Source organism: Microcaecilia unicolor, chromosome 11, assembly GCF_901765095.1.
Source record: "Microcaecilia unicolor chromosome 11, aMicUni1.1, whole genome shotgun sequence".
Classification (NCBI taxonomy): Eukaryota; Metazoa; Chordata; class Amphibia; order Gymnophiona; family Siphonopidae; genus Microcaecilia; species Microcaecilia unicolor.
The window spans coordinates 147,706,289-147,723,628 of NC_044041.1; the positions used below are offsets into that span (position 1 = coordinate 147,706,289).

Sequence of the window (17,340 nt, forward strand, 5' to 3'; positions counted from 1 at the left end):
TCAATGTCGATGCCGGTACCGATGGACGCGGTACTGAAGGCTCCGATGCCGAGGACCGCGGGACTAAGGATGTCGACGCGCCGGATGAAGCCCCGAACAAACTGTTCCACTGGGCCAATCTCGCCGCCTGAGTTCTCCTCTTCAAAAGAAGACAGAAATTACAGGCCTGAGGACGGTGCCCAGCCCCAAGACACTGAAGGCAAGAAGCGTGCCTATCACTGAGAGAGATTATCCGGCCGCACTGGGTGCACGGTTTGAAGCCGCTGGAAGGCTTCGATGACATGGGCAGAAAAATCTCGCCGGCAAAATCGAAGTCCGCGATGGTGAAAAAAGGGGCACCAAAAAACGAACGAGCGGCGAAAAAAGCCGCAATCGACCACGAAAGAAAACTTACGGGCCAACACTAGTAGATAAAGGAAAAAGTTAGAAATTTTTAGCGAAAAAACCGCAAATCGCGAGGGATCTCCAAGGGGCGCGGAGCGACCAAAAAAAAACAGCCGTCCCGAGCCGCGGAAAAAAGGAGACTAGCGAACACGAGCGATTTCGGGCGGGAAGGCGGGCGCGCGTGAGAACTAGCAAACTCTGTTGCTAGGAAGATCTCCGATCGGAGGGGCTGCCGTGGACGTCACCCATTTGTGAGAACAAGCAGCCTGCTTGTCCTCGGAGAACTGTATTAAGCCACTTGTCTACACAGCTGGTTGGGATAAGGGGAAGACAAGGCTACAAAATGCACCATAACTGTCCAAAAGCACAGTTTTAGAGTAGGAATATCCAGAAAGAAAGCCAGCACAAGTCTTATTTGAGTGAGTTTCCTGGAGGCAGGAGACAAGTGAGGACCTTGAAGCTGCCCAGCTCTCAACAGAAACTAGCCCTTCCTAATCGTTTTAGATTGTCTGCAGAAAGCCAGGTGGGATGGGGATGGGGGAGGGGGAGAGTTCAGCACAATTATAGCCAAGGAAAGAGAGTTCTAATACTATCTGGCAGTTTTAAAATCTGAAATCTAGTTTTTCAGATTTGCAGATATCAATAAAGCAGTTTGAAAACAACAATTCAGATTTGCAGATATCAATTGGAGTGATAGTATCTGAGGATCTGAAGGCGACGAAACAGTGTGACAAGGCGGTGGCCGTAGCTAGAAGGTTGCTAGGCTGTTTAGAGAGAGGTGTGACTAGCAGAAGGAGGTGTTGATGCACCTGTATAATTCGTTGGTGAGGCCCGACCTGAAGTATTGTGTTCAGTTTTGGAGGCCATATCTTGCTAAGGATGTAAAAAGAATTGAAGCGGTGCAAAGAAAAGCTACAAAAATGGTATGGGATTTGCGTTACAAGATGTATGAGGAGAGACTTGCTGACCTGAACATCTATACCCTGGAGGAAAGGAGAAACGGGTGATATGATACAGACGTTCAAATATTTGAAAGGTATTAATCCGCAAACAAACCTTTTCCGGAGATGGGAACTAGAGGACATGAAATGAGATTGAAGGGGAGCAGACTCAAGAAAAATGTAAGGAAGTATTTTTTCACGGAGAGAGTGGTGGATATTTGGAATGCCCTCCTGCGGGAGGTGGTGGAGATGAAAACGGTAACGGAATTCAAAAATGCGTGGGATAAACAAAGGAATCCTGTTCGGAAGGAATGGATCCTCAGAAGCTTAGTGGAGATTGGGTGGCAGAGCCGGTGGGGGGAGGCGGGGCTAGTGCTGGGCAGACTTCTACGGTCTGTGCCCTGAAAATGGCAGATACAAATCAAAGTCAGGTATACAGAGATAAAGCAGCACATATGTTTATCTTGTTGTGCAGACTGGATGGACCATACAGGTCTTTCTCTGCCGTCATCTACTATGTTCCTATGTTACAAACAGAGGACATAGAGGCATTATAATTAATAATATAGTCAGCAGCAGTAGATCAACCAAGACAACAAAGCAACAGCACTGCTACTATTCATAACATGTCTGTACTGAATCACTTAACAGAGAGTAATTAATGAGCAGAATGACACACTGAAAGACTAGATTGGCACTAGTAACTCCGCTGCCATTTGAGAGCTGTATAACATACAAGAAGAGTTATATTGGTCAGAGCATGTCCAGATCTTCAAAGGTATGGGTGTTATTGTATACCGTTACTCTCATATGGGCTGGATATAAAAGACCGAATTGTGTACCTAAAGATTTCAGATGATCTCTCTGTTGAAGAAACTTTCTCCTCTGTACAATGAACTTAAGATCCGAAAAATTAAAATTTTTGAACCATCATGAAAAAGTGAATACTTTAACATCACTTTTTGCAAAACCATAAGAGCCTGGGGGGGTACTGAAGAACTTTAACAACCATCGGACAAGGTAGAGCTTATTTCACGGGCTTACTGGAAGGTATTCTGTAAGCTCTTTCAATTTGAAATGGCGTGTCAAAACTGATGTCAAGTAAATCAGGGAGCAGATTTTGCATGAAAGCAATAGGATCCAAACCTTCAGCACCTCTTGGATGCCAAGAACCTGGACATTACTACGTCTGGCTCTAATATTTAGTTTCTCAAGTTCTTTCTTCAAAATGGCAATTTCTCTCGTATTCTTTCTCAGCAAAGCCAGCGTAGAAATAACGAATCCATTCGGGACTATGTTTGTGTCAACTGTGCTTTGATCTCCGCTACCTCCTCTTAACTGTTTAAGAGAGTAGTTTGAATCCTGTACGAGCCCCTGATGTGATAATAATTCTCTCATTATAGTTTGAAGAGAAACATCTTCTGGACCTACCACTGCCGCCATAGCCTCTGAACTGGATGGATCCTATCTAAGCTTTTTTGGAGCAGGTGACTGCAAATGTTTGACATCTGATTTTCAAGGTTTGCCGGCATCCTTTCTTAAAATGAAAATTTCCGTTATAACTTAAAAATTCCTCCAAATAAGACAGCAATCTGCAGGGTTCTAAATTCCCAACGGGAGACATAAAGTTAGGCAGCTATTTTATTTGCGCTCGCTAGAACCCCCCCCCCCCCCCCAATGCTACTTCGCTGTGCCTTACAGGATTACAGGAGAGGGAAGGGAGGGACCCAGCAGGACTGGTGTCACCCTAGCTGGGAGGGGAGGGACTCAGTTCCACTGGGTGTCATCCTGAATTAAACCAGCAAACCCCTCGCTGACACCCAGAACTGTCTAGGACAGGAGCTAACAGCAAAGCACCAAGAGAAGATGCATGACCCGTCTACCATCTGCTAGGAGACAGAGAAAATACTTAACATTCCAGACTGCATGATACCCCCAAGGGGCAAATTATGTGGAATTATTTTCTCTGTCTCCTTCTACTGGTGGATGGACACAACCCATTAGTCTGAACTGGTCTGGTATGGATTGACAAAGAAAAAGAAAAAAAAACCTACAGAATCACAATCTGGTAGCATTATGGTGAAACAATTTCCTACTGAAGCCCATAAAGAAATTTTAATACATTATAATAAAATTTAATGCTTGTGTGGCCTCTCGCCCCCCTCCCCTTCCTGTGAGTCCAGTATCTGTCTCTACCTCTTTCTCTCTCTCTTCCTGGTCCTCCAAGCTTGCTATCTTCGCTGCCACAGATTAAACTAGGCTGCCTATGGCTGGCACTGGGTCCTTCTTTCTGATACAACTTCCTGTTGCTGCGTGGACAGGATGTGGCACAGAAAAGGCCCTTATGCCAGCTACAGGCAGTCTCCATGGCTGGCAAAGATAGCAAGTCTGAGGAATGAGAGGAGAGAGTAAAAGAAACCAGACCAGGGGGGTGGGAGAGCACAGAGAAGCTGGACCACAGGAGTCTCTGTGTGTGTGTGTGTGTGTGGGGGGGGGGGGGGGGGGGGGTTGAGAGAGGCAAGGGAAAGAGGGAGACATGCTAGAAATAAAGGATGGAAAAAAGCAAAATGAGAAGCTGCACATAGATGGAGGGGAAGGGAAGAAAGAGGAAGAAGATGCTGCATATGGATGGAAGGGAAGAGAAGACAGAGAGGACAAGAGAAAAGACATAGCAAATGGCTAGGAGGCCCAGAAACAAAGTTCAGAGCACAGAGAGAGGGGAAACAAAACCAAAGGCAGGGAATATGATGATTAGAAAAATCATCAAAGGTAAGAAAAATGATCTTATTTTCAATTTAGTGATTTAAATATATCAGTTTTGAGTTAATTTACATCCATTGTCTTTATATTTTGCACTGTTCAGGAAGAAATTTAAAGGAGGCAGTTTATATGCGTGATCTTGAGATTCAAAAGTTTAATCATAATTAATTGAGCAATTAAAATTTTTTTACTTGACGTGCAGTCCTAATTAGAGCCCATTTTTATATGCCCACCAAGAAGGAAACAAAAATAAAACCCCAAAACAAAACTGAAAATAGAACTAAGTGGCATTACATCTTTCAATTGCTTTTCTGATAAATGATGTTTTAATGTTTACATAGCTTCCAACTGATAAGATGTGCCATCTTGTGCCTTTCTGTACATCAGAACTTCGCAGCCAGCTATGAGATGACTGACCATTTTCAGCTTTTTCTTACAGAATCTACATGGGAAAATTAGGTCTTACCATGATAATTTTCTTTAATTTAGTCATAGCAGATGAAGCCATTACGTATGGGTTGTGTCCATCAACCAGCACGGGGTGATAGAGAGCACTCAATTTTTCACAGTGCCTCATGGCCACCTAGCTCCACTGCCTCTTCAGTATTTGAAGCTTCCAAAGCAGTATGGCAAACCGCAATGGGAATAACATGAACTTTCCTCACAGCGAACGATGGCCCCTTAACAAGGGCATAAACTCCAAAAAAGGAGGTAATGAACTCATCCTCCTGGAGGGAATAAACTCGATCTCCACTTTGTATAAACGGAGGGAATACTTGCATCCTCCTGGAGGGAATAAACTCATCCTCCCAAAACATGAACTGGAGGGAATGAACTCATCTTCCTATAAATATAACAAGAATCCTGAAGACTGTTTTCCGACTCCCCAAGGAAGGAATATAACTTCAGGAAACAAGAGCAGCACCTAAAATCAGAATCACTGCAATACAGACAATCATACAGGGAGGGCTCATGGCTTCATCTGCTATGACTAAAGGAAAGAAATTTATCATGGTAAGAACTTCAGGCACAGGCAGCTCCTTGTGACTCTGGGCAAGTCACTTAACCCTCCATTGCCCCATGTAAGCCGCATTGAGCCTGCCATGAGTGGGAAAGCATGGGGTACAAATGTAATTTAAAAAAAAACAAAAAACCTAATTTTCCCTTCCTTGTCATCAAGCAGATGAAGCCATTACGTATGGGATGTAACAAAGCAATCCCTAAATAGGGTGGGAACAAGCCACACCACGCGCTAGCACCTGTGCTCCAAAACGCGCATCCCTCCTGGCAGCCACATCCAGCCTGTAATGTCGGGTGAAAGAGAGCTTAGAAGCCCATGTTGCAGCACTGCAAATCTCATGAAGAGATAGTGCTCCAGTTTCTGTCCAGGAAGAGGAAATCGCTCTTGTGGAATGTGCCTTAAAGGCTTCAGGCAGAGCCCGGCCAGACAGCAGATATGCTGAAAAGATAGCTTCTTTGAGCCAACGGGCAATAGTGGCTTTAGACGCTGAAGACCCTCTGCGAAGACCTACAAACAGCACAAAAAGATGATCAGAGGTCTTGAAAGAATTTGTAATTTGCAGATACTGCAACAGAGTCCTGCGCACATCCAAAAGGTGCAACTGCCCAAATGAATCTGGAAACTCCTCCTCAACAAAGGAGGAAAGAAAAACAGGCTGGTTTAGGTGAAATGCTGAAACCACCTTAGGCATGAAGGAAGGCACGGTCCGAACCGTGACTCCTGACTCTGAGAATTGCAGAAAAGGGTCTCTACAGGACAGCGCCTGGAGCTCTGACACCCGTCTCGCCGAGGTAATGGCCACTAAAAAGACGGCCTTCAGTGTCAACTCTTTCTCTGAAGCACGCCGAAGCGGTTCAAAGGGAGCCCCCCTGAAGGGCCTTCAATACTAACCCCAGGTTCCAAGCTGGACAAGGTGCTCGCACGGGAGGACGGAGCCGAAGCACCCCTCTAAGAAACCGTGCGACATCTGGATGAGCAGCTAAGGACACGCCTTCAACCTTGCCACGCAGGGAGGCCAATGCTGCCACTTGCACCCGCAGGGAAATATAGGCCAAGCCTTTGTGTACACCATCCTGCAAAAAGTCCAGAATCGGCAAGACAGGAGCCCGCAATGGAGAAAGCGCTCTTGAAACACACCAGACTTCAAACTGGCGCCAAATCCTGGCATAAGCCACGGAAGTGGAGCACTTACGGGCTTGCAGGAGAGTGGAAATTACCTTCAGTAGCCTTTATCTCTCAATTGTGCCCTCTCAATCGCCATGCCATAAGACCAAAGCGGCAGGCGTCCTCCATGGCCACCGGACACTGTGACAACAGGTGCGGAACCAGAGGTAACGGAAAGGGAGCCTCCAACAGCATCTGTCGGAGGTCCGCATACCAAGGCCTCCTGGGCCAATCCGGGGCGATGAGCACCGCTTCTCCTGGATGCAGCCGAATCTGCAGGAGCACTCGCCCTAACAAGGGCCACGGAGGGAAGACATACATCAAGCACAGGGGCCGGGTTTGAGCCAAGGCATCCAACCCGGCAGAGCGAGGAACCCTCCGTCTGCTGAAGAAGCACGGGACTTTGGCGTTGGAACTGGTCGCCATAAGATCCATCACTGGCTTGCCCCATTTGGCACATATCTGCAGGAATACATTGTCTGCTAGTTCCCACTCCGCTGGATCGATCTGATGCCTGCTTAGATAGTCGCAAGTTGCTCTGACCTGCAATGTGAGCAGCTGACAGGGACTGTAGATGCAGCTCGGCCCAGTGGCAAATTTGTTTGGCCTGCGCGGCTAGAGCTCTGCACTGAGTGCCGCCTTGTCGATTTATGTAGGCCACTGCTGTCGTGTTGTCCGACATCACTCGGACAGCCAATCCTTCCAGGGTCACTTGAAAGGCCAGAAGAGCCAGAAACACCGCTTTCAACTCCAGGCGGTTGATAGACCACTCCGACTCGTCGGGCGTCCACAGACCCTGGGCATGCTTCCCCTGGCAATGTGCGCCCCAGCCCTTCAGGTTGGCATCTGTCACCACTAGGCACCAATCGGGGAGCGCCAGCGGCATTCCCCGCCGCAACATGCTGTGCGAGAGCCACCACTCCATACTGAGTCGGGCCGCAGGGAGTCAAGAAAGTCTGCACTGATAATCCTGAGATACTGGAGACCATCGTTGAAGTAGAGAATACTGTAGAGGTCTCAGGTGCGCTCTCACTCATGGCACCACTTCCAAGGTTGCCGTCATCGATCCCAACAGCTGGACAATGTCCCAAGCTCGCGGGCGGGCCATCCTCAGGAGCAGACGGACCTTTTTCTGAAGCTTGCACCGCCTTTGCTCGGGAAGAAACACATAGCCCGAGGCTGTGTCGAACCTGGCCCCCAAATATTCTACAGATTGCGAGGGGGTCAGGTAACTTTTGGCCGTATTGACGACCCAGCCCAGAGATTGAAGAACTGAAACCATTCTGGCGTAGCTAGATGACTCTCTTTTTCTGAGTATGCTCTGATGAGCCAGTCGTCTAGGTACGGGTGAACCCGGAAACCCTCTCGCCTGAGAAAGGCAGCTACTACCACCATTACCTTGGAGAAGGTTCGGGGAGCTGTGGCGAGGCCAAAAGGCAAGGCCCGAAACTGGAAATGTTTTCCCAACACCACAAACTGCAGAAACTTCTGGTGCGGGGGCCAAATTGGTATATGCAAGTAAGCTTCTTTCAGGTCCAGAGACGTGAGAAACTCTCCTGGCTGTACCGCCGCAATGACGGAGCGCAGGGTTTCCATGTGAAAATGCCGCACTCTTAAGGACTTGTTTAGCTCTTTCAAGTCCAGGATCGGGCGAAAAGACCCGCCTTTTCGTGGCACCACAAAGTAAATGGAGTAGCGGCCTAGACCTTGTTCAGCGGGAGGCACCGGGGTCACAGCCCCTATCCGGCACAGACTGTGCAAAGTCTCCTCTACCGCCGCCCGTTTGGCGGCAGAACCGCATTGGGACTCCACAAACACGTCTCTCACCGGGGCATTGAATTCTATTCGGTATCCGTCTCTGATCAGGTCCAAGACCCACTGATCTGCGGAGATTTTGGCCCACTCCTTGAAAAAGAGGGAAAGCCTCCGATGACAAGAAACGAGGAGGGGGCCGGCGCACCATCATTGAGAGGGTCGCCCCTGAACTCCAGGCCTTGAACCGGCAGCTGCGGAACGTTTGTGCGAGTGAAAGGAGTTTCTCTGCTGAAAGCGGGCACGCGAAGTGAACCCAGCAGCATGCCCCGGGTGGTACCTTCGAGCTTCACGGAAGCGAGGTCTGTAAGAGGAGCGGACCGCCTGACCCTTAGAGGAAGGCTTCGGCCTATCTTCGGGCAAGCGCTGAGGTTTGGAATCCTCCAGGCCTTTAACAATGTTTTCCAGCTCCTCACCAAACAGGAAAAGGCCTTGAAAGGTCAACTTCACCAACCTTTGCTTAGAGGCCATGTCCGCCACCCAATGTCGTAGCCAAAGAGCGCGGCAAGCCGCCACTGCTACAGCCATTTGATTAGCCGAAGCTCTGACCATATCATAAAGGGCGTCAGCAAAAAAGGACAAGGCCGACTTCATTCGCGGAGCCACTTCAGATAAGGGCTCCGCTCCATCACCGGGCTGTTTCACTGCCTGCTGTAACCAAGCCAGGCAGGCTCTAGTAGCATAACAACTGCATGCAGACGCTCAAACAGTAAGATCTGCCAAATCAAAGGACCGCTTCAGAGCTGAATCAAGCCTGCGGTCTTGAATATCCTTCAGGGCAACACCTCCTTCAACAGGAGGGGTAGTTCTCTTTGTCACAGCCGTGACCAGGGCATCCACTTTAGGCTTTGCAAAGCGAGCCAAATGTTCCTCACTCAGAGGGTATAATTGCCCCATAGCCCTGGCAACCTTCAAAGGTCCCTCGGGGTCAGCCCATTGAGCCGAAATAAGCTCTTGGATGGAGTCATGCAAAGGAAAGGCTCGAGCAGGCTTTCTGGTACTAGCCATTCTTGGATTAACAGAGGAGGCTGTGCCACTCCCAGGATCTTCAATCAAGAGGGCTTGTAAGGCATCTGAAATAAGCGCTGGCAGCTCCTCGCGGTGGAAAATCCTCACTGCAGACGGATCATCAAGCTCCTGTGGCAATTCTGCATCCGACTCTGGCTCCTCAGCCCAAGATGTTCTGCCAGACCCCTCACGCGCGCCACACTCAGAAGGGGAATTAGCCCTTCTGCGTTTATCAGGAGGATAAGAAACAGGCAAAGCCAACTCCAAAAGGCCAGGATCCACCGGGGAGGGACAGGCAGAGGGTCCGAAGAACCTTGTGGAAGAGCTCTTTTAAGCATGTACGCCCTATTCAGCATTAAAACAAAATCAGGGGAGAAAACCACTCCCTGACTGCCCGGATCCTGCCCAGGGCTATCAGCTCTATTATTAGCCTCACTCAGAGGACCCCCCCCCCCCTGGATTCAGGGCTCTCCGTCGCAACGGAGGCCGCGCCATGTGGAAAATCCAAAATGGCGTCCGCTGCCAGCTCAGAGCGCAAAAGATCGCCGTTCACCATGCTCGGGCCGGCTCTACCGTCTGTACAGCACGAATTACAGAGCCCCGCTGCTGATTTGCGCTTGCCACATTTAGAACAGCGCTTTACAGTCTCCGCAGCCATCGCCAAAAACGGCGGTAAAATTCAAAAATGGCGGTTCGCGCCAAAAACGTCCCGATCGCGGGCCCACCCCGGAGGAGTCAGAAAACACTCTTACCTCACTAGACCGAGTATCACAGCTCCGGTCCTGCAGAAGAATCTTAAGAAAAAAACCTCTTTTCCAAGATCGCTGCGCTAAAGCGCGACGCGACTTTAATTATTTATTTATTTTAACACTGTGAGGAAAGCAGAGGTAAAAGAGGTAAATAAAAACACTCCGGAGGCTCAGATAAGTGGGAAAGACAGGGAAAGGCGAACCAATGTGCCTGCATCCACTGAGTGGGAAAGGACAGGGAAAAGCAAGCTAATATGTCCACATCCACGGGGGCATGGGTAAGGCAGGGAAAGGGCTGACCTATGTGCCTTCAAAGTGAAGCTGCTATAGCCTCTAATACCATGGCTAACAACTGGCAAGCCAGGAGCCACCCCTAGGCAGATTTTTGATGGAGCTCGAAGAAGCTGCAGCCACCCTGCTTGGGGAGATAGAGAACACTGAAGAGGCAGTGGAGCTAGCTGGCCATGAGGCACTGTGAAAAATTGAGTGCTCTCTATCTCCCCCTGCTGGTTGATGGACACAACCCATACGTAATGGCTTCATCTGCTTGATGACAAGGAAATGCCGGTTGTACCAGTTTTTTTTCTAGTTCTCGCTTTGATGGGAAGCTAGTGTTGCTCGTTCAATCATGGGGTGGTGTGAAGCAAACAAACTTTTCATTAACCATTTCCCTCTAAACTTTAACACAGGCTTTTAGAATATTGCTCATGCTTTTCAGTAGTAGCTCAAGGTGAATTATATATATTTCGCTGTCTCTGGTGGGTCTTCAATCTTAGCGCTAAGGGTATTTGTGTAGGATGCTGTTGGGACTTCTTTGACAGTTGTTTCTTACCTTTGATTATGGACTTCATATCACATTTTGTGGAGTCAATATTATGAAGAGCAATTAATAACTCTCCAGGGTTCAAAGGTGAAACAGATGAATTTCCTTCTCCTACAAGACAGAAGAAAACAAGTGAGAAAGAGACCATGGAAAACATGCACACATCTGACAAAAAGATAATTGTTACCTTAGATGGCAAAGGAACAACTATGCTAGTGCAACTAAAAAAAGATAAGCAGACTTTTAAATCTTCGTGACTGCTCCACATATAGCTTTCCTTTGAATTTCTAGCCTTCTGCAACAAAGTGCATACATGATTATTTCCTGCATGCTTAAAATCTGTGGGGATGATCAGACGTGGACAAGAGTTGAGAGAAACTGGGTGAAGATTAGGGGGTACATGAAAAACAGCAAGCGAATGGGTGAAGGCTGGGGAGGAGGAGTACTTGAGAGACAGAGAGAGATGAGCTGGGGGAGTTACATGAAAGAGAGAGACAGACTGGGTGTTCTCAGGGAGTATGTGATTGTGTGATTCTCAAAAAGAGAGTGTGAGTGCGCACACATATATTTTGGCCCTCCGAATGTTATAAAATATTAAATGTGGCCCTTGATAGAAAAAGGTTGGACAAGCCTGAGCTAGATGAAGTTACTGATTGAAGTGTTTGGAGTCCTCTGGCTTAAAAAATAATACGGATTAGTGTGTATTCCTTTAACAACAAAATGGATGACGGGTACTGTGTCTGCTGCACACACAGTCTTGACCTTCTGTGATGTTTGTTTTAAGCTGTATGAGTATTTTTGGTAGCAGACTCTATGAAACAGTACTCTAATTAATTTGAAAATCTACTTGTGAATTAAGGCAAGAACATTTGCATTGTGTTTCTGTAAGCAGGCTATGTAAACAAGTTTTGTAAGGCGTTCCAGCAAAAGGAGTAGTGTGATCAGCAGGGCTCTCCTGTGAAGAAAAACAGAAGGATGAGGAATATAATAAATAAAACCTTTATTTCTTCAGAACTGTGCTTTGGCATAAAGCCTACATCAGGGGTCTACAATGAACATACATTAAGAAACATATCTGGGGTAAATACAGTGGGGGAAATAAGTATTTGATCCCTTGCTGATTTTGTAAGTTTGCCCACTGACAAAGACATGAGCAGCCCATAATTGAAGGGTAGGTTATTGGTAACAGTGAGAGATAGCACATCACAAATTAAATCCGGAAAATCACATTGTGGAAAGTATATGAATTTATTTGCATTCTGCAGAGGGAAATAAGTATTTGATCCCCCACCAACCAGTAAGAGATCTGGCCCCTACAGACCAGGTAGGTGCTCCAAATCAACTCGTTACCTGCATGACAGACAGCTGTCGGCAATGGTCACCTGTATGAAAGACACCTGTCCACAGACTCAGTGAATCAGTCAGACTCTAACCTCTACAAAATGGCCAAGAGCAAGGAGCTGTCTAAGGATGTCAGGGACAAGATCATACACCTGCACAAGGCTGGAATGGGCAACAAAACCATCAGTAAGACGCTGGGCGAGAAGGAGACAACTGTTGGTGCCATAGTAAGAAAATGGAAGAAGTACAAAATGACTGTCAATCGACAAAGATCTGGGGCTCCACGCAAAATCTCACCTCGTGGGGTATCCTTGATCATGAGGAAGGTTAGAAATCAGCCTACAACTACAAGGGGGGAACTTGTCAATGATCTCAAGGCAGCTGGGACCACTGTCACCACGAAAGCCATTGGTAACACATTACGACATAACGGATTGCAATCCTGCAGTGCCCGCAAGGTCCCCCTGCTCCGGAAGGCACATGTGACGGCCCGTCTGAAGTTTGCCAGTGAACACCTGGATGATGCCGAGAGTGATTGGGAGAAGGTGCTGTGGTCAGATGAGACAAAAATTGAGCTCTTTGGCATGAACTCAACTCGCCGTATTTGGAGGAAGAGAAATGCTGCCTATGACCCAAAGAACACCGTCCCCACTGTCAAGCATGGAGGTGGAAATGTTATGTTTTGGGGGTGTTTCTCTGCTAAGGGCACAGGACTACTTCACCGCATCAATGGGAGAATGGATGGGGCCATGTACCGTACAATTCTGAGTGACAACCTCCTTCCCTCCGCCAGGGCCTTAAAAATGGGTCGTGGCTGGGTCTTCCAGCACGACAATGACCCAAAACATACAGCCAAGGCAACAAAGGAGTGGCTCAGGAAGAAGCACATTAGGGTCATGGAGTGGCCTAGCCAGTCACCAGACCTTAATCCCATTGAAAACTTATGGAGGGAGCTGAAGCTGCGAGTTGCCAAGCGACAGCCCAGAACTCTTAATGATTTAGAGATGATCTGCAAAGAGGAGTGGACCAAAATTCCTCCTGACATGTGTGCAAACCTCATCATCAACTACAGAAGACGTCTGACCGCTGTGCTTGCCAACAAGGGTTTTGCCACCAAGTATTAGGTCTTGTTTGCCAGAGGGATTAAATACTTATTTCCCTCTGCAGAATGCAAATAAATTCATATACTTTCCACAATGTTATTTTCCGGATTTAATTTGTGATGTGCTATCTCTCACTGTTACCAATAACCTACCCTTCAATTATGGGCTGCTCATGTCTTTGTCAGTGGGCAAACTTACAAAATCAGCAAGGGATCAAATACTTATTTCCCCCACTGTATAAAGTTATACTCAAGTACATATAAATATATAAGAACATATATGTAAAAAATATATATACAGTGCACTCCATTTAAGTGCACGTCAGATAAGCGCATGCTCTGTTTAACTGCATGCCGTACTTCGGTCCCATTTTTGGCACCATCAATTTCTATGGGGACAAATTTTAGTTTAGCGCACCACTGATAAGTGCAAGATTCGCTTATATGCATGGTTCAAGACCGCTGCTCGGCAGGAAAGACTCCGCATAAGCGCGTGTATGGAATATGGAAGCTGACTGGCGTGTGACAACCAACGAGATTTCAAATTTACTGCCTCTAACTGCCACAGGCAGAATAAGCGAAAGAATGTTGTTAGAGCATACACCGGGGTCGTCGTCACGGTGGAACTGTAAGACTAACACTGGCTGAACAAATAGAAGTTCTTAAAAAATCAGAAAACAAACGAAGTCAAGCATCTATTGCTAAAGAATATGATGTCAATCCCAGTCAAATTTCACATGTCTTGAAGCACAAAGACCAGCTTCCGGAAGACTGGCAAAACCATACAAATCCACAACGGAAACGAAAATGGGCGGGAAAAGCTGAGGAGGTAGAAGATGCTCTTCTTCGGTGGTTTTCTCGAGTCAGGAGCAGACAGTTTCCTATCAGTGGTCCACTGCTTATGGAGAAAGCTAATCAGCTAGCTGAAAGTCTTGGATTAACTGAATTCAAAGCCACTGTTGGATGGTTGGAAAGATGGAAGGAGAGGAACAGCATAAAATCAAGAAACAGCATGGTGAGAAACAAGACGCTGATGACTTTGGAACTGAAAATTGGGTTGTTTCTGTTCTTCCTACCATCTTGAACGAGTTTGCACCTCATGACATTTTCAATGCTGACGAAAATGGTCTCTACTGGTGAGCGATTCCTGACGGAACACTTGCATTCAAACATGCCGAACCTACTGGAGGTAAAACATCGAAGGACTGACTGACGATCCTCCTTTGCTGCAATATGGATGGGAGTGAGAAGTTGGAACCCCTCGTCACTGGAAAGAGCAAACAGACTCGTTGCTTCAAGAAAGTTAAGCGACTTCCTGTGTCATACGAGGCTAATGCAAATTCATGGATGACTGAGGAAATTTGGAAGCAGTGGCTAAAGAAGTTAGACACTAGAATGCGGGCACAAAAGCGTCAGATTTTGCTGCTTTGTGATAATTGTGCTGCACACAGGGATGATGTCAGGCTGTCTAACGTCGAGGTGGTCTTCCTGCCACCAAACACTACCTCTCTGATCCAACCTATGATCAGGGCATAATAGGCAATTTCAAACAATATTATCGGGCTCTTGTGATTCGTCGTCTGACGAGCGTTAAGGATGACCAGACTGGCAAGGATAAACGTGCTGTTGAACTGGCTCGTAATCTATCACTGTTGGGTTCCCTACATATGCAGAAAGAAGCCTGGAATCATGTTACACAGGCAACCACTGTGAACTGCTACAAGCGGCCAAGCTTTGTTAAGGATGTGGAGAGGGACGAAACAGATGCATCTGCTGCAAATGCGTCAGATGAACAGGTTATTGACATCCCAGCCGGTGTTACTGAAGAGGAGTTCCATCACTACATAGCTGTTGATTACGATCTACAAACAGCTGAAGACAGCACTGATGTCGAGATATGCGCCTACACGCAGGCAACAACGGCTGATGATTGAACAGATGATGAAATGAGCAGCGAGGCACATGCTGATGAAATTCAACAACCGCCTCCTGTCACTTTTGCAAGAGCGCTGGAGAGTCTCAACACCGTGCGGGTCTATCTGGAGGCCACTGGATGTCAGTGCTATAACAGTCTGGGAGATGTAGTCTACAGAACTCACAGACCCAAGATTGTACAGAGGATTATAACTGATTACTTCAAGTAAGCCTAATGTCAGTTAACGGAGACTGTATTCTGTACGTATAATAATAAACAGTACTGTACATATGTTCATCAGATGTCAAGCTTCTTTGGGTCACAACGGTTAAGTGCACACTCTGGTTAACTGCATGCATTTCTTTGGTCCCAGACCCTTGCACTTAAGCGGATTACACTGTATATATGTAAAACAAATAATGATAAAAAGTCTAATAAAATATTGGATGACCAGAAAAAACATGTAAGCAAATAAATAAAAAAGCAAATAAAAAGACTCCATGTAACAATATATGATGTTCTGATTTGTTAAAAGAATATCACATATGAAACACAATCCAAAAATAATAATAATAAAAAAATTAGGGGGTTTGTTTAATGAAGCTTAGCATGAGTTATCTGCAGCAGGGCCCATAGGAATAAAATGGGCCCTGCTGCAGATAACTCGAGATAAGCTTTACTAAACAACCCCCTAAAAGATGTACAAATAAAATGAAGATACTTACCTGTAGCAGGTATTCTCCGAGAACAGCAGGCTGGACATCACCACACATGGGCCGTCGTCCACGACGGCCCAGGACCTCCGGAAATTAACAAAAAAACTTCTAGAAACAGCGCGACGGGCGCGGAGACAATGCACCTCGCATGCGCGAGTGACTTTCCGCCCACGACGCCCGCGCGCTTCCCTCAGTTATATAACAAGCAAACTAGAACAGAACAACTCCTAAGGGGAGGAGGGAGGGTTGTGGTGATCTCCAGCCTGCTGTCCTCGGAGAATACCTGCTACAGGTAAGTATCTTCATTTTCTCCGAGGACAAGTAGGCTGGAGATTACCACGCATGGGGTATCCCTAGCACCCAGGCTCACTCAAAACAATGGTCAGTTGGGCCTCGCAACGGCGAGGACACAACTGAGATTGACCTGAAAACAAACACAACTAAGTGAGAATGCAGCCTGGAACAGAACAGAAATGGGCCTAGGAGGGTGGAGTTGGATTCTAAACCCCAAACAGATTCTGTAACACCGACTGCCCAAACCGACTGTCGCGTTGGGTATCTTGCTGAAGGCAGTAATGAGATGTGAATGTGTGGACTGATGACCAAGTCGCAGCCCTGCAACTCTCTTCAATGGAAGCTGACTTTAAGTGAGCCACTGACGCAGCCATGGCTCTAACATTATGAGCCGTGACATGGCCCTCCAAGGTCAGCCCAGCTTGGGCATAAGTGAAGGAAATGTAATCTGCTAGCCAACTGGAGATTGTGCGTTTTCCGATGGCAACCCCCATCCTGTTGGGCTCAAACGAAACGAAACAAACAACTGGGCGGACTGTCTGAAGGGCTTCGTCCGCTTCACGTAAAAGGCCAATGCTCTCTTACAGTCCAAGGTATGCAACTTGTCATCACCAGGACGGGTATGAGGTCGGGGAAAAAAAGTTGGCAGGACAACTGACTGGTTCAGATGGAACTCCGACACCATCTTCAGCAGGAACTTAGGACGAGTGCGGAGAACTACCCTGTTATGATGAAATTTAATGTAGGGAGCATGAACTACTAGGGCTTGGAGCTCACTGACTCTACGAGCTGAAGTAACAGCCACCAAGAAAATGACCTTCCAGGTCAAGTACTTCAGATGGCAGGAATTCAGTGGCTCAAAAGGAGGTTTCATCAGCTGGGTGAGAACGACGTTGAGATCCCATGACACTGGTGGAGGTTTGACAGGGGGCTTTGACAAAAGCAAACCTCTCATAAAACGAACTAAAGGCTGTCCAGGATAGGCTGACCTTCTACACGGTGATGATAAGCACTGATTGCACTCAGGTGAACTCTTACTGAGTTAGTCTTAAGGCCAGACTCTGATAAGTGTAGAAGGTATTCAAGCAGGGTCCGTGTAGGACAAGAGAAAGGATCTAGGGCCTTGTTATCACACCAGATGGCAAACCTCCTCCATTTAAAACCATAACTCCTTTTCGTGGAATCTTTCCTGGAAGCAAGCAAGACTCAGGAGACACCCTCTGAGAAGCCTAAAGAGGCAACTTCTAAACTCTCAACATCCAGGCCGTGAGAGCCAGAGACTGGAGGTTGAGATGTAGAAGCGACCCCTG

At 47.1% G+C, this 17,340-nt stretch overlaps 1 protein-coding gene across 4 annotated transcripts in view; it reads right to left on the reverse strand.

Annotated features, from left to right (window-relative positions):
* Positions 1 to 17,340, reverse strand: part of SYMPK (symplekin) — a 767,776-nt gene that overhangs the window by 201,146 nt on the left and 549,290 nt on the right. For all 4 annotated transcript variants that reach the window (XM_030217309.1, XM_030217308.1, XM_030217307.1 and 1 more), the window contains exon 22: positions 10,672 to 10,773. In XM_030217309.1, the coding sequence (XP_030073169.1) occupies positions 10,672 to 10,773 (102 nt within the window). The remainder of the gene's footprint in view (positions 1 to 10,671; positions 10,774 to 17,340) is intronic.